The 20,151-nt window shown below is 45.1% G+C and overlaps 1 protein-coding gene across 2 annotated transcripts in view; it reads right to left on the bottom strand.

Annotated features, from left to right (window-relative positions):
- Positions 1–20,151, bottom strand: part of SPINT2 (serine peptidase inhibitor, Kunitz type 2) — a 30,165-nt gene that overhangs the window by 6,526 nt on the left and 3,488 nt on the right. For both annotated transcript variants that reach the window (XM_045989229.1, XM_045989228.1), the window contains exon 2: positions 644–814. In XM_045989229.1, coding sequence (XP_045845185.1) covers positions 644–814 — 171 coding nt within the window. The remainder of the gene's footprint in view (positions 1–643; positions 815–20,151) is intronic.

The following is a 20,151-nucleotide window of genomic DNA, read 5'->3' as shown; positions in this document are numbered from 1 at the left end:
AGGTGCCCCAATGTTCCTGTTTTAATTTGACTCATACCTTGGCTGGCTGGGTAAACTCAAGTCATTTGTCCCAGAATAAAAATAACCCAAATGCCCAGGGAGCGGGTGGGCAGCCTGTGTGAGTGGCCTGGAGGACTCGCCTCTGCTAGGTCTGACTTACGCTCAGCAGGGGGAGAAAGGAAGTCAAGGCAGCCATGTTCCCCCTCCCCCCAGCTCCAGCCTGTGGTCTACTCTCCTTTCTGGGAAGAAGAGGGAGAAGACTGCTATGAAACCACCGTGTGGGTAACCTTCAAACTGTGCCTGTTTCTTCTGCTTTTTAAAAACATCCCCCGGGGCGCCTTGGTGGCTCAGTGGGTTAAGCCTCTGCCTTCGGCTCAGGTCATGATCTCAGGGTCCTGGGTTCAAGCCCCGCATCGGGCTCTCTGCTCAGCAGGGAGCCTGCTTCCCCCTCTCTCTCTGCCTGCCTCTCTGTCTACTTGTGATCTCTCTCTCTGTCAAATAAATAAAATCTTTAAAAAAAATAAAAAATAAAAACATCCCCCAAGTTCAGTCAGGAAGAAAGAGCACAAGGCAAAAGGCATCACATCCCAGTTAATAAAATTATCTCTAGGTTATACCATTTCCCCAGGGAATAATGTCTTACCTGTGACACCAGCACATTTCTCAAGACAGTCCTCTTTGGTCATGTAATTATTTTTATTCCCGTCACAGCCACCATACACAAACTGCTGGCAGGACCCATCAGTGACATTGTACCACCATCTAGGGAAGGAGGCCCGGCACCTTCCCACTTTCTTCGGAACTCGACAAAAGTCTAAAACACAAAGCAGAGACCAGTTGGTGTGGCAGGGCAATCTTGCCAACAGAGAAGATGCACAGACCTACAGGAGGAGGCCCCCAGTTTTCCTGAACCCCAAGATCCAGCACAGCTTCTCTGCGAGCCCTTTCTTAAGTGCAGCCACCAGGCTTAGTGGCTCCTTCCTTGTATAGGCAAGAAACACATCATCTAACAACAAAGATATCAACCCACCCAACTTAACTATATTTCAGTTGCATGTTCCTTCTGTCCCTGCTCCCGTTTATTAAAGACACACAACATCCACTGTAGAAATAGGCCTTCAAAGGCAAAAAACCCACACCAGACGCCAAGGGGGAACTTAGCACTGAAGGATGTGTCTTACCCTTCCTTACCCACTGTTTAACCAGGTCAGCCACTTCACACTCAAATTTCCACAAGAACCTCATAAAGAAGCTTCTCACTCTAACCCTCCCGCCTTCCAAGGAGACTGACAGCACGCCTCTGCTCCAGGCTTTTATCTGAGCATTCCAAGAGGAGCCCCCAAATCAGACCCTACTCTAGTACAAGGGAAACAAACCAAAAAAATGTTATAAATTCCAGCCAGCTACACCTGCCTCCAAAAGGCCTAGATAGCTCCTGTCTCTTAAGAAGGTAGAGATAGGGGCGCCTGGGTGGCTCAGTGTGTTAAAGCCTCTGCCTTTGGCTCAGGTCATGATCCCAGGGTCCTGGGATCAAGTCCCGCATTGGGCTCTCTGCTCAGCAGGGAGCCTGCTTCTTCCTCTCTCTCTCTCTGCCTGCCTCTCTGCCAACTTGTGATCTCTGTCAAATTAAAAAAAAAAAAAAAAAAAAAAGGCAGAGATAAGCGAGTGCTGGAGGTATACTGTCTGCACCAAAGACAGACTTTCTCCTAGAGGAATCAGGAGGATGGAAAGCAAACTGAAAAGGGAGTGACCTGACTACGTGACTCACCATCTGCCCAGTATCACCCTATCTCTTCCTGGGATCATGAGTCCACAGCACCTCCCCTACTTCCCTGGCCTCCACCCATCTCGTCTTCTGGCACAAGGGCATTCCAATCTGAGCAGGGTGCTTAATATATTATCAGCTCAAATAAAAGTACCCCAGGGCCCAGCACTTGGTTATATGCTGTCATTTACTCCTAATTATTTTCATGTTTATTACATTTACTTCACTAACTAGGGCACAGCTTTTGAAAGCAGAGGGCAAAATCTCGTTTCTCCTAAAATGTAACAACGGGCATGAAACCAAATGTTCCACAAAACATCGATTTATGGACAAAAAGGGTTGTAGTACTGAGCAAAAACCTCAAGGAAGGGGCGCCTGGGTGGCTCGGTGGGTTACGCCTCTGCCTCCAGCTTGGGTCATGATCTCAGGGTTCTGGGATCCAGCCCTGCACCGGGCTCCCTGCTCAGCGGGAAGCCTGCTTCCCCCCCTCTCTCTGCCTGCCTCTCTGCCTACTTGTGATCTCTCTCTCTGTCAAATAAATAAATAAAATCTTAAAAATAAAAAACAAGGGGCGCCTGGGTGGCTCAGTGGGTTAAAGACTCTGCCTTTGGCTCAGGTCATGATCCCAGGGTCCTGGGATCGAGCCCTGCAATGGGCTCTCTGCTCAGCGGGGAGCCTGCTTCCTCCCCTCTCTCTGCCTACTTGTGATTTCTGTCTGTCAAATGAATAAATAAATAAATAAATAAATAAATAAATAATAAAAAACAAAACACAAAACCTCAAGGAACTCTCACACACACCAATAAACCACAGGAAACTAGTATAGCAGAAAAACCATATTCTGAACTTAAGAAACTTTGTTAATTTGAAAGCGACCATCCTTTAAATCACCAATTAAAAAGTACCTTATCTGGATACTTCATATGAACAGTATCATTTAATATGTCCAGAAAAGGGAAATCAAGAGAGACAGGAAGTAGATTACTGCCTGCCTAGGGCTGTGGGGTTGGGAGATGGTGTGAACTGCACATGGGCACAGGGATCTTTTGGGGATGATAGAAATGTTCTAAAATTAGGTTATGGGGATGGTTGTACAACTCTGTAAATGTACTAAAAATCACTGGATTGCATGCTCAAAACAACTGATTTTAAGGTATGTGAATACTTTAATAAAGCAGTTTAAGAAAAAATAGGGGCATCTCCAGTCCATAACACATTAACCAGGATCAGCTGGGTGTGCACCTGGAGCAGATACTTTTGACAACATGCCAAAGGTCACACAACACATCATCAACAAGGCCCAAGGAAAACACTGTAGGAAAAGTGTTCTCTGGTGTAGAATTTGCTCAATCCCGGCTGTCTAATGTCTAAGGCAGCACGGCTGTTAACAGCAAGACAAGATGGAGCAGAGCCACACAGCAACCGTATGTGACCCAAAGTGAAAACAACCTAGAGGCAGTGGGGCCGGGGAGGGGGGCGGTGTAGACACAGACCCGGGACTGCTACAGAGGTTAACAGCCTATCCAACGCCCTGCCAACCCGAGCGCCTGCAACTCACTCAGACTGCTTGGTGTCCTTGCTTCCTGAGCAGTTTCAGGGACAGTCTTTCAGACGAAAACCCGAGAGAAGCACTGCACCCTCTAAATGGGTGAACTGTATCATAGGTGAACTACACCTCAAAACAAAACCCCAGAGAATGCCCAACGAAGCTCGAAGCAGCTTAGGTGGGACCCACCAGACAACACCACAGCACAGAAGGCCACAAGCTGACCACCCACCTCGTCAAGGGTGGAAATTCGGTAACTTTTCCTAAAGCAAGGGGGCCGGGTACACGCTCTGTGCAAGGCTGAGGGTATATAAAGAGGAGAAAAAAACCTTTCTAGGGACGCCTGGGTGGCTCAGTTGGTTAAGCAGCTGCTTTCGGCTCAGGTCATGATCCCAGCATCCTGGGATCGAGTCCCACATTGGGCTCCTTGCTCGGCAGGGAGCCTGCTTCTCCCTCTGCCTGCCACTCTGTCTGCCTGTGCTTGCTCTCACGTTCTGACAAATAAATAAAAATCTTTAAAAAAAAAAACAAAAACAAAAACAAAAAAAAAAAAACAACAACAAAAAAAAACCTTTCTAGGGCTGGAGAACATTTAGCTTAATGAAGTCACAGTGCCCAGAATCTGGCCCTCATCTCTGTCACTCAGACGCTTAACTCATGGTGGCCCAGCTGACCAAACGCAGGGATGCGGTCGCCGGCTGACAGAGCGCGTAGGAGGATGCCGGGAAAGAACGGTCAAGCAGCTTGGATGTACCCGTCCATGAGCAGACCACCTCAGAAAGCAGGCAGAAACGGAGCCGGTCCCTTGGAGTCAGAGTAAGGAGAAGTGTGCTGGAAGTTTCCCTCCTCCACTAGGACCTACCAGGAAGGCCAGATGCTCCCTCAGAACACACAGTCAAGATACCAGTCAAGGTGTGCCTCTGGGACACTTCCTTTCCTGACTGTTCCAGTAGATGTGATGGTCTCTTTACAACAAACCCTGTGGGCCTGGGAGCCCACTATGTCCCAGAGAACAGCTCGCATCTGCTCTTAATGATGACACATTGACTTCACAGTTGAAGTTTCAGAAAACAGCCTTATTTTTAGGTTCCCTGGGTGGGGTAGGAGGAGATGGGGGACGGGGGACACGGGACGGGACACTTCACTTTTGTCACAGGGCAATCTCCACACTCAACGTGGGGCCCAACATGGGGCTTGAACTCACAACCCTGAGACCAAGACTGATCAAGAGTTGGATGCTTAACTGACTGAGCAACCCAGGCGCCCCTAGAAATGTCTCTTTACTGAGAGAGAACCTGACTAAAAACACAGTATGCCTATAAAGACAGAATGTTGACAGTTGCTGAAGCTAAATAATGGGCCATGTGGGCTCACAGAAGTGTATGTATTTGAAAATTTCTGTAATAAAAAGAGAAAAAAATCTTATCTGTTTTTTTTTCCACACAAATTTGATTAGAGTATAACTAAGAGCTCCAAGTAGTAGAATAATCGGCTGAAACTAGGTCCCATTAAGGTGAAATTTAACCAAGTGTCAAGACCAAGTCCTTGGGGTGCCTGGGTGGCTCAGTCGTTAGGTGTCTGCCTTCGGCTCAGGTCATGACCCCAGGGTCCTGGGATAGAGCCCCGCATTGGGCTCCCTGCTCTGCGGGAAGCCTGCTTCTCCCTCTCCCATTCCCTGTGCTTGTGTTCCCTCTCTCACGGTGTCTCTCTGTCAAATAAACAAACAAAATCTTTAAAAAAAAAAAGATAAGAGTCCTTTCTCAGAGTCTGGAAGCTTCCTGTGAAATGGAGAAAATTCTCATTTTGCCCTATGCTTTTAAGCCTCTATGATAGAAATTTTCACTGTTCAGACTTAAGTAAATTCATGAAAAAGCATTTTGGTTTTGTTTGCTTGTTTGTTGCAAGGGAGAGAGTGTCCTTTCAGATGCACATGCTACACATTCTTCAATTCACCTCCACCCCAAAGAGCATCAGTGCACTCTCCTTCACTGTTCTCCCAATGGCTTGTAAAGAAAGTGAGAAATACTTTGGTATGTAACACGGCTTCCCTGACTTACCATTTTCTTTAAAGGTTCTTTTCTCCCCCCAATTAAAGCACTGTACTTTGGTAGATCCAGATTAAAATAAAAATGAACCAAAATAGGGGCGCCTGGCTGATGAAGTCAGTACATCGTGTGACTCTTGATCTCAGGGTTGTGAGATCAAGCCCCAAGTTTGGTGTAGAGATTACTTAGAAAGAAACTCTGAAGGGAAAAAAATAAGAAAAAGAACCAACATGCTGGGGCGCCTGGGTGGCTCAGCGGGTTGAGGCCTCTGCCTTCGGCTCAGGTCATGATCCCAGGGTCCTGGGATCGAGCCCCGCATCAGGCTCTCTGCTTGGCTGGGAGCCTGCTTCCTCCTCTCTCTCTCTCTGCCTGCCTCTCTGCCTACTTGTGGTCTCTGTCAAATAAATAAATCTTTAAAAAAAAAAAAAAGAACCAACATGCTGAGCATTACTTATGTCTTGAAACCCCTCTGGTACCTTCAGTAGAGCATTACAGTAGGCACATTATGTGCACAATTTCTAACAGTCACACTAAAACTGCGGATCATGTAGTAACTCGGCTCACTTTACAAATGAGGACACCGAGGCTTGGGGTGGTTAAGTCAACCAGAAGCCGAGCTGAATCTGAATTCACACTGGTCCCATTAGAGGCGCGCATTAACATGACAATCCCTCCCTCAGACAGACAGACAAAGGCAGTATAGTAACATGCAGTGGGAAAACATGAAACTGAAGATGCCTAAAAACCAAAACACTTCTCAGGGACCTTAACGCGATCCGACCGAGGGCTCAACAGGCCAGGCCCTTTGCTGGGCCTGTTTATAGTCACTCAATGACAAGGTCTTGGACAGCACCACACCAACTGGCCAAGGCTGAGGGGAACTTGGTAGACTCAATTTTCAGGAAGTTATTCTTTAATAAATAATTCTATTACTATTAAGAGATAAGATGATATATTGGTCTTGGGCACCTGGGTGGCTCAGTGGGTTTAAACCTCTGCCTTCGGCTCAGGTCATGATCCCAGGGTCCTGGGATGGAGTCCCGCATCGGGCTCTCTGCTCTGCAGGGAGCCTGCTTCCTCCTCTCTCTCTGCCTGCCTCTCTGCCTACTTGCGATCTCTGTCTGTCAAATAAATAAATAAATAATCTTTAAAGAAAACAAAACAAACAAACAAACAAAAAAAGATGATATATTGGTCTTAGAACAGAATTGGGAAATGATCATGAAAAATGTCTCTAGCCCATTTCTATGCTCACAAATGCTAGTGCAAAATGAATGTATATCCTGTAAGTTTTCAATGCAGAGGAAAAACAGAGAGAAGCTGAGGAGCACCAAATTTGGAAGTACTTGCTTCAGAATATGTAGAAATGGAACTTCTGTCTTCAGGAAACCTTAACATTCTCTTGGAAAAGCATCAGAAATGGTTAAAAATCACGCATTATCTGAAATCTGAAGCTAAATTACAAAACTCTGGCAGGCATTTGGAACATTAGCTGTGATAAAACTGCCAAACAGCCTGGTCTTTGTCATGGAGAACAGGCTACTCCGGTTCTCAAGTCACCAGAGCTCTAACCAGGACCACAAGCCAATGGCTCAGACACCTTCACGCCACGTGCACTGGGCTGGAATAACCTGCTGTCACCTGCTGACAACATCGCAGGGATTTCAGGCTCCCAGGCACTACCAATCTAATTTAATTTTACAGGCTTAAGAAGACTGTATCTAGGGGCACCTGGGTGGCTCAGTGGGTTAAAGCCTCTGACTTCCGCTCAGGTCATGATCCCAGGGTCCTGGGATTGAGCTCTCGCATCGGGTTCTCTGCTCAGCCGGGAGCCTGCTTTCCCCCACTCCCTCTGCCTGCCACTCTGCCTACTTGTGATCTCTGTCAAACAAATAAATAAAATCTTTAAAAAAAGAAAAAAAGAAGAAGACTGTATCTAATCATTCTCCAAAAAGGCACTATTGCAGTGCCTACTCTAGAAAATTAAGTTATTTTAATAAACTACTTCAAATATTCTGAAAAGTACAGAAAATACTGTAACACCAGTGTATCTACTTCTCAGCTTTACCGAATTCCAACCCTCAGTATACCCCTTACTTCAATCCTACCTGATCTCTCCCTTGAATCACCAACCACCCCCAACTCGTTCTTTTGCTGTTTTTTAGTTTTGTTTTTAAAGATTTTATGTATTTATTTGAGACAAGGAATGAGAAAGAATACGGCCAGGGCCAGAGAGGTGGGGGAGGACTGATGATAACAACAGAGGGAGAGGGAAAAACAGACTCCCCACCAAACGGGGAGACCAATGCAGAGTTCCACCCCAGAACCCTGGGAACACGACCTAAGCCAAAGGCAGATGCTTAACCTACTGAGCCACCCAGGGGCCCCTTGTGGGTTGTTGTTGTTGTTGTTTTTCAATATATTTCTTAAGGATTTTATTTATTTGACAGAGAGAGAGAGAGTAGAAGCAGGGGGAGCAGCAGGCAGTGGGAGAGGGAGCAGCAGACTCCCTGCTGAGCCGGGAGCCCCATGTGGGGCTCGATCCCAGGATTCTGAGACCATGACCCAAGCTGAAGGCAGATAGTTAATCCACTGAGCCACCCAGGCACCCCAACTTATTTGTGTTTTTATGCCCCTTCAGAGTAAGTTTACTTCTAAAACAAGTACTTCTTTCCTAGGAGTCCAGCTTTTGATACACTTTTTACTCCCCTGGGTGCTACACACTGAAAAAACCTGACCCCTTGCCTCACTGTCTGCCTAATAAAAGAGAGCCTGAAATCATCTCACCAGCCTGAAGACACTCATGAAATGGTTCTCTTCCTCCCATCTATCTGTTTTTCTAGAGCAAAGCTCAGTAAACTTTTTTTTATGGTGCACCAAACAGTGAACACAGGCAGTACCTGCTTTGCACGATAGTGTGGAAAGCAACAGGAAAATCTGTAATGTCTAAGTCCTTTAAATTTGTCAAAACATTAAAAACTGTGGGTTACATATAGAAAAATAGTAAAATTAATATTTATTTAGTACAATGTGGCTAAAGTATTAGAAATTTGACAATTAAGGTGTTTAAATTTCTTTGTAAAAAAAATTACTAAGAGTAGTTTGAACAGTGCTGCAATGGTGTTAAGCCATGTTAACTCCTGATTCGGAACAAACATTATTTTCAATTCATCTTAGTGAACTGTCCTACATCTTTCTAGGTTTGGATCAGCGTCCAACATTTTATCCTTCATTATTTCAATGTCTCAACTGCTCTGAGAGCTGCTTTACTTTTTGTGAAAGTTTTTGCCATCATTCCTTCCACTGGGAAATCATCTTTTTGTCATCACTTTCCTCATTTCTTTTTTTCCTTATTTATTTATTTGAGACACAGAGAGAGAGAGAGAGGGATCACAAGTAGGCAGGGAGGCAGGCGGGGGGTGGGAGGGAGCAGGTTCCCCGCTGAGCAGGGAGCCCAATGCAGGGCTTGATCCCAACACCCTGAGATCATGACCTGAGCCGAAGGTGAAGGATTAGCCCACTGAACCACCCAGGTGCCCCTAATTTCCTCATTTCTGTCACTAGGGCTCCTCTGGCTGTCTACCAAGTCTCCCAACTCAAGACAGTGTTCACACTCCCCGAGGCTGGTGAGTGCTTCCATCACTCCAACTTGTTCCATCCGAATCGTGCCTCCAGCATTACCACTTTTTCTCTTGGCTGCACTTTTCATCCTTTTTGGCCAATCCCCTCTATCGAATAAGCATTTTTGTAAACTGTAACACAGAATTATCACTGGGAAACAAGCAGGCAACACAACCAAATGCTATGCCTTGTGTGTGAACAGAGTCACAGACGTGCAGTGACCAATCACCACACATATGTCATCTACACAGTGATCTGTGCTTGAAGAGCTAGTACCTGAAACTTGTACTTGACCCAAGTACCCAGAGTTAATATACTGTGGTAACTGAAATCTGCGCATGTTGAAAACCACGCAAACAAGGTATGCCTTTATTCAGGCTTTATGGGTCACAGTCTGATCTAACTTCCCCACTGTGTCATTACAGTATGGAGGCAGCCTTAAGACACACATGTAAATGAATGAGCATGGCTGTTATTCCAGTCAAACCTTACCTACAGACACTAAAATTTTATCATGTAATTTTTACATGTCTTGAAATATTCTTGATTTTTTTCTAACATTAAAAAATGTAAAAACCATACTTAGCTCACAGGCCATACACAGGCAGCAACCCCAAACTACAGTTTGGTCTCTTCTCTATAGTGTTTATAAAAACACCCTGTTCAGATTTTCCACCCCTGTCATTACAGAACTCAGCCGGTCTTATATGTGCAGTCAGAAGCTATCAAACAGACTCCTAGGGTTCACATTTCTAATAACAACACTGACCACACATTCCTCGGGATTATCCTTTGCCAAGAACTTGTAACACACCCTTTCATCACTAAAAACAGCACTACTCTTTCCATTAAAGCAACTTAGAATTCTAAGGACAATGGCCAAAGAGAAGTTCTGTTATAATAATCCTCAGACATTGGAAAATCCTATTTATACACAGAAAAATAAGAGTACAGGTCACTCCTCAGTACCAAAGAGCAAAGAAAGCAATGAAGAGTCACCTAATCCAAGTGTTTTTAAGAATGGGGGGCAAGGACTGCCAAATCCACAAAGGGCTTGGTGTTCACAGACCTTTAACAGCTGCAAATTCATCATCAAGACATCTGGTTTGTGCTGGTTCGGTAAGTTGTGAGACCTGCACACAAGGGGATACTCAGCACTGTTCAAAAGAGAGGAAGGCATGTGTGCTGGTATAGAAAATATGGAAGACTAAGGGGGGGAAAACGGAAAAGAATGGTTTACTATTTTAATTCCTTTCTAAGCTTTTAATTTAGATGCGTGTATGAATGTACCTTTAAGGAAAGGGCCTGAAGGAGGGAGCGAGCCTTTTCCAGTTTTTCTTTTCCATCCGGATCTTTCAGTACAGTGTGAGTATTCTAATCTTGTGAATGCATTACTTTTGTTTTTTAAGGGTCAGCAGTGGTTTTATCAGGATAGTGGATTTTGGACCCTTCTGTTTAAAACTTTCAGTTAAAAAACTTAAAACTATAGCATAAATACGGGCGCCTGGGTGACTCAGTGGATTAAAGCCTCTGCCTTCGGCTTGGGTCATGATCTCGGGGTCCTGGGACGGAGCCCCGTATCAGGTTCTCTGATCTGCTTCCCCCTCTCCCTGCCTGCCTCTCTGCCTACTTGTGATCTTTCTTCCTCTGTCAAATAAATAAATACAATCTTAAAAAATAAATAAAATAAAATAAAGATTGTGTTTATTTATTTGACAGAGAAAGACACAAAGAGAAAGAGGGAACACAAGCAGAGGGAGTGGGGGAGGGAGCAGCAGGCTTCCCACTGAGCAGGGAGCCCCATCTGGGGCTCGATCCCAGAACCCTGGGATCATGACCTGAATAAAAGGCAGATGCTTAACAATTGAGCCACCGAGGTGCCCCGAAAGGGGGTATTCTTAATAGTCACTCTGTGACATATGGTGGCATAAACTGGAACCATCCAAGGTAAACTGGGCTGAGCAGCTATCCTATATAGAAGGCACTGACTGGAGATGCGGTCATCTGACCTCCAGGGGTTTACAAGTAGAAAAGACACACTTGGGCAGAAAAACAGAACAAAACAACACAACAACAAACAACAACAAAATGACACAAGGTAAAATACTATAATCACATCTGAAATTCAAAGAGCTTGTAAGCCAACATAAGGTAGAAAGGAAATGACCAGGGGCACATGGGTGGCTGAATGGGTAAAGCCTCTGCCTTCTGCTCAGGTCATGATCCCAGGGTTCTGGGATGGAGCCCCGCATCGGGCTCTCTGCTCAGCGGGGAGCCTGCTTCCCTCTCTCTCTGCCTACTTATGATCTCTGTCTGTCAAATAAATAAATAAAATCTTTAAAAAAAAAAAAAAAAAAAAAGGAAATGACCAAAGGCTCTGGGATGGAGGAGTGACACACACCGCAGGCATTTGACAAAAGCCTGTAGGAAGAATCCTCTGTTCCTGTAAAGATCTGTGTGCGCAGGAATCCCTGGCTGCCTCTTACAAGCCGCTGTCTTACCTAGAGGCAGTTCTAACTTTCCTGTGCCTATTTCCTCACTCATAATGTGGGAACAATAGTACATGCAACAAACGCATACTAACCTAACAATAAAGCCAGAAAATATATAAACCCCATATACTTTAATTCATAATGTCACATATTCACTGATTTAGGCCTGGCTGCTTTAAAAAAAAAATGCAGATTTTTAGAGGCTTGGAGTTCGTAAACCAGATTATGGATTCAGCCTATCTCTGACACAGTAAGACAAACAGATTTGGCCAACCCCCCACACACCCCCCAACCGTACCTCCCTTATGTTTTTTTTTTTTTTTAAGATTTTTATTTATTTATTTGACAGAGAGATCACAAGTAGGCAGAGAAGCAGGCAGAGAGAGAGGAGGAAGCGGGCTCCCTGCTGAGCAGAGAACCCGTTGTGGGCTCAATCCCAGGACCCTGAGATCATGACCTGGGGCAGAGGCTTAACCCACTGAGCCACCCAGGCGCCCCCTCCCTTGTGGTTTCTTAAGTACCAGGAGCACTGGGTTTTGACCCGGGTTCCTGACACAGGAGCTAAGAGCCTGGGAATCCCTGTGGTGTCATAATTAGATGATATGGGTGGGTGGGGGTGTGTGGTAAAGAGCTTCAGGATGGGGGCTGACTGCCAGAAAAGACAAGGGAAAAACTGACTTCCTCCAGGAAGGGGTGGGGGATGGGAGTTTGAGTTAATAATCAATCATGCCGAGGCACCTGGGTGGCTCAGTGGGTTAAAGCCTCTGCCTTCAGCTCAGGTCACGATCTCAGGGTCCTGGGATCGAGCCCTACATCGGGCTTTCTGCTCAGTGGGGAGCCCTCTTCATCCTCTCTCTGAGTGCCTCTCTGCCTACTTGTGATCTCTCTGTCAAATAAATAAATAAAATCTTAAAAAAAAAAAAAAATCAATCATGCCTACATGATGAAGCTTCCCAAAAGACCCTAACCAAAGGAGTTAGGAGAGGTGTGTTGGTGAACACATCATGTACCAGGAGGCTGGCTCGCCCCAAATTCCACAAGGACAGAGCTTCTGTTCTGGGGACCCTCCCAGACTTCACTCCATGTCTTCATCTGGCTGTTCATCCTCATCCTTTGTAATACACTGGTAAATGCATCTGAGTTCTGTGAGCCATTCTAGCTAATTATTAAATCCAAGGGGGCTGTGGGAACCTTTGATTTATAGCACACAGGTTGGAAGTACAGGTGACAACCTGGGACTTTCCACTGAAGGTGTGGGAGAAGCGGGATGTGGGACTGAGCTGGTAACCCGTGGGCTCTGTGCTAACTCCGTGGAGTTGGTATCAGAAATGAGTTAAATGGGTGTCTACTGAGAACTGTGGAAAAGCCCATTCCATCTGGTGTCAGAAAAATTCTGCAATAAACAGTTTTCTCTTTAAAATCTACTTAGTTTAGCAGTAAAAGCTGAGAATGTTTGCACGATAACTACCCTGAGGACATTAGAACGTAACCCAAGCTTAAGTGACGGTCTCCCTATGATTTATACATATTCTGGATTTAGTTAGTATAAAAGTGTTTTCTGGCAAGTGTGTTAGCAAAAAGTCCCCTTCTGTGTGTGACATCTAGACTTATGTTGCCTGCTTCAGAATGCACTATTTATTAATCTCGAGGCTGTCCTGACAACCGCTTGTCTGGGAAAAGGCACTTGAATTCACTATTGAGTAATAAAGCAAGGAGACTCATCAGCTTTTCCTCCACAGTCCCTACTGAGATAAATTCTGGGAGCACGCACAGATTTCTTATTTTGCAGAAGCAACCCCCCCAACATCCGAGCAGGGAGCCTAACTCAGAACTTGATCCCAGGACCCTGGGACTGTGACCTGAGCCACCCAGGCATCCCCACAGATACATTCCTTTAAAACAACTCAAATGGAACTCAAATGGGAGGGATTTCTTTTACACACAGACCAATAACATAGGAGTGTTGTGGAGACTGAAGAAGTTTTATACTCCATTATAAACTCTTAAAACAGGGGCACCTGGGGCGCCTGGGTGGCTCAGCGGGTTAAAGCCTCTGCCTTCAGCTCAGGTCATGGTCCCAGGGTCCTGGGATCGAGCCCCGCATCGGGCTCTCTGCTTAGCGGGGAGCCTGCTTCCTCCTCTCTCTCTCTCTCTGCCTGCCTCTCTGCCTACTTGTAATCTCTATCTGTCAAATAAATAAATCTTAAAAAAAAAAAAAAAAAAAAAAAAAAAAAAACAGGGGCACCTGGGTGGCTCAGTCTGTTAAGCATCTGCCTCCACTCCAGGTCATGATCCCAGGATTTTTGGGATCAAGTCCCACATCAGGCTCCCCACTCAGCAGTCTGTTCCTCCCTCCCTCCCTCTCCCCCAATTAAATAAATAAATAAGAAGAAAAAAAATAAAAAGCCCTTAAAACATTTAGAACAGGGGCGCCTGGGTGGCTCAGTGGGTTAAAGCCTCTGCCTTCCGCTCAGCTCATGATCCCAGGGTCCTGGGATCAAGCCCCGAATTGGGCTCTCTGCTCAGCGGGGAGCCTGCTTCCTCCTCTCTCTGACTGCCTCTCTGCCTACTTGTGATCTCTGTCTGTCAAATAAATAAGTAAAATCTTAAAAAAAAATTTTTAGAACAAAGCTTTGAATAAAGAGTAGATAATGTATTTTTATGAGGTCAGACTAATATAGGGACAGTGGGAATGAAGGTACAAAAAGGATGACAGAGTTCACTAGAAAGTCCAACTGAGTATTGTGACTAACAGGACACAGGGGTATGGAAAACCTCAAGTCAGAGTCGATAAAACCAATTCAACCATCACCCTTCCCTTTATTTTTCTGCTGTGTGACCATTTACCACACCTGAAGTGAGACCTTCCTGATCTTCACCAGCGTAGGACAATGGCAAACTATCACACAGATCAAAGTCCTACAACCCCACATTATCCTGAGATTAAGTGTTCAGGGCCTGGGGAAAATAAGAAAAAATATGCCCTGGTTACCCATTTGGACCTTCTAGTATCTCTTCACTGAAGAATGAGAGAATCTTTAAAAGCTCTGTGTAAGCGAAGAGGTACTGAGTATTCGGGAGGTGCTCATGGCTGTTTTAATCCCACTGTGCCAAATTCCGGAGTTGACGTTTACTTTTTGATCAGCTTGATTTCAAAGGGATCTAGGAATTCACCTATTTGGGTTAGCTCGGTAGGTTCTACATACTTGAGTACTTCTGTTTTCAGTAAAGAAAGCTACCAATGGGGCGCCTGGGTGGCTCAGTGGGTTAAGCCGCTGCCTTTGGCTCAGATCATGATCTCAGGGTCTTAGGATGGAGCTCTGCATCGGGCTCTCTGCTCAGCAGGGAGCCTGCTTCTCTCTCTCTGCCTACTTGTGATCTTTCTCTGTCAAATAAATAAATAAAATCTTAAAAAAAAAAGAAAGAAAGCTACTAACTGCCCATCTCCTCTAGGTTTGGGTGCCTGGAAGTTGTCATTATTAGGATAAATAATGCAGAAACTTTAAAATAACCCTTAGGTATTTATGAGGAAAGAACATTTACAATGACAAATCCAACTGAAATTTTAAGACTCATCTCATTTTTGATATAAAACCTTGGCATTTTAGATATAAAATATCGAGATATAAAAGTTTACACTTTAGAAACCATTGGCACAAGGTAAAACCACCACTCCTACCCACTGTCACCGCATATTCATCAAACAAGACTACCCTTACCTACAATCTACCCTTACCTACAATTCTACCCTTACCTACAATCCCAGCCCATCTGAGTAACTTGGAAAGGCAGTTTCAATGTCTTTCATGGGACTCCCTCTAAGATTTTTTTTTTTTAATTTGACAGAGAGAGAGATCACAAGTAGGCAGAGACTGGGCAGGGGGGCGGGGTGGAAGCAGGCTCCCTGCTGAGCAGAGAGCCCCATTCGGGGCTCGATCCCAGGACCCTGAGACCATGACCTGAGCCAAAGGCAGAAGCTCAACTCACTGAGCCACCCAGGCACCCAATTCAAGGGATTCTTTTTTTTTTTTTTAATTTTTTATTTTATTTATTTGACAGAGAGAGATCACAAGTAGACAGAGAGGCAGGCAGAGAGAGAGAGAGAGAGAGGGAAGCAGGCCCCCTGCCGAGCAGAGAACCCGAGGCGGGGCTCGATCCCAGGACCCTGAGATCATGACCTGAGCCGAAGGCAGCAGCTCAACCCACTGAGCCACCCAGGCGCCCCCTTTTCTGAATCATGGACCATTTTCACAAGTTGATGAAAGCTAACATACCCTCTCCCTGGAACAGTGTTTCTCAACCTTTTTTTCATTATTTTCCCTGAGGAACCTTTTTAGACATGGTTTTCCATTATGTCCCATTAAATTTCAATACCACATACATACTCTGCATCTGTTTATGAGTGGTCCCTTCAAAGGTCACAAACCATGATGGTAGTATTTTTCACTCCCTTAAAGTGCATGTCCTGGACTCTAAATGACAGACCCAGGGACACACATAAAATATGCCGTATGAACTCAAGGACTTTAGAAGCCAAAGCCAGGCCCCTTTGTGTGAGATCCATCTCAAAACACTAGTGTGTAAAACAACAACTAAATTTTTTTGCCCTCATTTCTAAAATGAATTTCTAATCATGAAAAAGTGTACTTCAAATAATTTCAAATTAACTAAACTCTAAAGTTACGGGGCCTCAGCATCCATGTTCCAGCATCCCTCTTCAGTTTTCAAAAAGATCTTGTCAGAAACAATACATGAAATGACATTTGTGACCAGGACTGCACAGACTCCCATAATCCACATGCTACTGCTTCTGGGGTCACTGTGAAAACTGCATTAGGCATGTGACCAGTGAGCCACCAAGGCTTCCTAGGGTCCATGAAATCAGGGGTCACTCCCCTCTCACATGAATCTCTGGCTACCACATCACTTACTTGGCCTCAGCACATGGCACAGGCCTGGATGCCCTGCCAACTACCTTAAGTGTGAGAGTTGTAAATGACTCTGAGGAGAGGAAAGATGAGAAGTGTGTGGGGAGCTGGTGAAAGAGAGGTCTGCTTTCACTTCACAAAGGAATCTTTTCCGTGGACCTTCAGTGGACCTGAAAGTGAGGCCCTCAGTGTTCTTTAGGGGCCGTCACCATCTGAGCTTCGAAGGCCATGTTTTCAGCACTAAGCACACCAAATCTTTTACCTTACTTTTCTTACAGTACTCATCACCAGATATATATTCATTGCTCATTTTATGACTGTACCATCTTTCTTTCATTACAAGGTGGCTGCCATGCATCAGGAGGTCATCTGTTTTGTTCAGTGCTCTGTTTCCTGGGCCTAAAACTGTACCTGGCACATAGCAGGTGTTTAAATAGGGGTGCCTGGGTGGCTCAGTGGGTTAAGCGTCTGCGTTTGGCTCAGGTCATGATCCCAGGGTCCTGGGATTGAGTCCCATGTGGCTTCCTGCTCAGCTGGGAGCCTGCTCCCCCAGCTTGTGCTCTATCAAATAAATAAATAAATAAATAAATAAATAAATAAATAAATAAATAAAATATTTAAAAAAAATATATGTCTTGGGGGCGCCTGGGTGGCTCAGTGGGTTAAGCCTCTGCCTTCAGCTCAGGTCATGATCTCAGGGTCCTGGGATCAAGTCCCGCACCAGGCTCTCTGCCTACATGTGATCTCTCTCTGTCAAACAAATAAATAAAATCTAAAAAAAAAAAAAAAAAAAAAAATATTAAGAGCCAGACTCTTGGTTTGGCTCAGATCAGGATCTCCTGGGGTAGTGGGATGAGCCTTGCAGAGTCAGGGCTCCAGGTTCAACGGAGAGTTTGCTTAAAGATTCTCGCTCTCTCCACTCCCACCCACTCCCACCCACCCACTTGAGAGGGTGAGCTTGAGCTCTCTCTCTCAAATAAATACACCAATCTTAAAAAAAAAAAAAAAAACTAGAAGATGCTACTTTGGAGAACCCTCAGCCAATCACTAACACCAACTGCACTTTAGCTCCCCATGGATGGGGGTGAAGAGAAAGGAGTGGTGACTAAGAACATGCTTATTAGAAGTGCTGGAAGTTTGTCCTTTTAGTCAAAGTGCTGGGGAAACTGTAATTAACCCAAGAGGTGATGGAAACTGAAGATCACTAGAAAATGCAGTAGAGGCTCTCAAATGAAGGCTGCTGCACTTTTCTCCAGTGGAAAGTCCCAAGAACAATCAACAAAGCCCAGTACCCATAACTCCAAGCTTTGATGAGCCCAAGGTCAGGCATAGTTATTGGCAGCAGGAACTATACTTAAGCTTCCCAAAGGAATTTTTGAGGTTTTGTCCTGAAAAGGAATACACAGTTGACCTTTTTCTTGACCGTTTTCTTAATATTTTTTCTTTAGCTCACTTTAAGAATACAGTATTTAAGGGGCGCCTCAGTGGCACAGTAGGTTAAAGCCTCAGCCTTCAGCTCAGGTCATGATCCCAGGGTCCTGGGATTGAGCCCCACATCGGGATCTCTTGCTCAGCGGGGAGCCTGCTTCCTGCTCTCTCTGCCTGCCTCTCTACCTACTTGTGAGCTCTGTCAAATAAATAAGTAAAATCTTTAAAAAAAAAAACAAAAAACAAACAAACCAGGGCGCCTGGGTGGCTCAGTGGTTTAAGCTGCTGCCTTCAGCTCAGGTCATGATCTCAGGGTCCTGGGATCGAGTACCCGCATCAGGCTCTCTGCTCTGCAGGGAGCCTGCTTCCCTCTCACTCTCTCTGCCTGCCTCTCTGCCTGTGATCTCTCTCTGTCAAATAAATAAATAAAATCTTAAAAAAAAAAAAAAAAACACACACAGAAGAATACAGTATTTAATACATGTAACACAAAGTATGTGTTAGTTGACTGTTTATGTCATTGGTAAGGCTTAAAAGGCAGGCTATCAGCAGGCTACGTTTTTCCGGGAATCAAAAGTTAGATGTGGATTTTCAACTGCAGAGTTGCCCCTAACCCCTGTATTGTTTGAGGGCCAACTGTATTATCTATCCTTAAATTGAGTGAAATCAAAATTACGTATTTTGGAACACTCCAGATAACAGGACTTATCACCTGGGAAGAAATTAAAAAAAAAAAAAAAAAAATTACACACATCTGTGGCTAACTGACAAGGGCTTTTCCCTCCCTAACAGCAATGACACACACACCTGCACTATACAATTTATAAGGAGCTATTTCCCTACCTCCATTTACAAAATGGAACATATTCTTTTTTTTTTTTAATTTTTTTTTTTTTAAAGATTTTATTTATTTACTTGACAGACAGAGATCACAGGTAGATAGAGAGGCAGGCAGAGAGAGAGAGAGGGAAGCAGGCTCCCTGCTGAGCAGAGAGCCCGATGCAGGACTCGATCCCAGGACCTGAGATCATGACCTGAGCTGAAGGCAGCGGCTTAACCCACTGAGCCACCCAGGCGCCCCAAAATGGAACATATTCTTAAGATGGGGGAGGTTACAACTTAAATGTTAGAGATACGTTGGGCAGGCCAAGTACATGAAGACTGAGTAGTGTATGTCCTTTCCAAAAGGAGCACTATGGGTGCCATGCGGGAACACTGATCTGGTGCCACTGATCTTCACATTTTTCAGGCAGAGCCATAACCAAATTTTTCCATAAGAAATTCCCAATTTTAGGGGCGCCTGGGTGGCTCAGTGGGTTAAGGTCTGTGCCTTCAGCTCAGGTCATGATCCCAGGGTCCTGAGATCCAGCCCTGCATGGGGCTCTCTGCTCAGTAGGGAGCCTGCTTCCCCCTCTCTCTGCCTACTTGTGATCTCTGTCAAATAAATAAAATCTTTAAAAAAAAAAAATCCCAATTCTACAAACTACAAGTCACATAAAGCCTGTTGGAGGCCTCTTGGGAACGGACGGTTTATAATCTCAGTGTGCTTTCCATGGTAGACTGGCCATGAATGCTAGAACTCTCCCTGAATGCTAGAAACACCCAGAGCAGTATCAGCTTTCCCCCCACCTCCAGCTGCTACAGGAGTCCGGTTTCAGGACACTCTCTGTCCAGAGTCCAAGTATCCACTACTTCCCACATCCCTTGCCATCTGCCCTCCAACACCCAGTACCTGCCCAACACTGTCAACCTTGAACCCGATGGCACTCCCTATCACTTGCTTATCACGACAGTAGCCCAGACTCCTGAATTACTCCCCTCATCCCCATACATCCTGTACTGTTCCCATCCCTCTTCCCCCTAACTTCCAAGGCTTGGGAATTTAGCAATTGCCTTAAAGCAAAATCTCTTTATTTCCTCATCTCTCTTAACATTCTCATCACATACTCCTTACTCTAACCAAATCCTTCCTCCCTCGAGGACATTTCCAAGAGGATAGGTCTCCTTGCTCCTGGTGCTGCTTCTACACTGTTCTGCCCTCTCCAGAGTCCAGCTATTAATCTCACCATCAAAGCAGACTGTACCCCACCTTGTGCATCATCTGCCAAGATCACTACTCCTCATTTCATGACTTTAGCTCCTGGCTCACTGTCTCTCATGCTGCCTCCCTGATCATTCCCAGTGATTTCCATATCCAGGTTGGTGACTCTCAGACCATTCTGGCCTCTTGGTTCCTAGACCTCTTCTCCAGTGATCTTTCACTCCCCTCAGCTTCGTCCCACAATGGTTATGCCTAGACCTTGTCTCAAGAAACACAACTTCTTGG

Source organism: Meles meles, chromosome 19 (assembly GCF_922984935.1).
Source record: "Meles meles chromosome 19, mMelMel3.1 paternal haplotype, whole genome shotgun sequence".
NCBI classification, from domain to species: Eukaryota; Metazoa; Chordata; class Mammalia; order Carnivora; family Mustelidae; genus Meles; species Meles meles.
The sequence above is the reverse complement of the archived record's forward strand: the minus strand, read 5'-3'. Positions and strand labels throughout refer to the sequence as shown.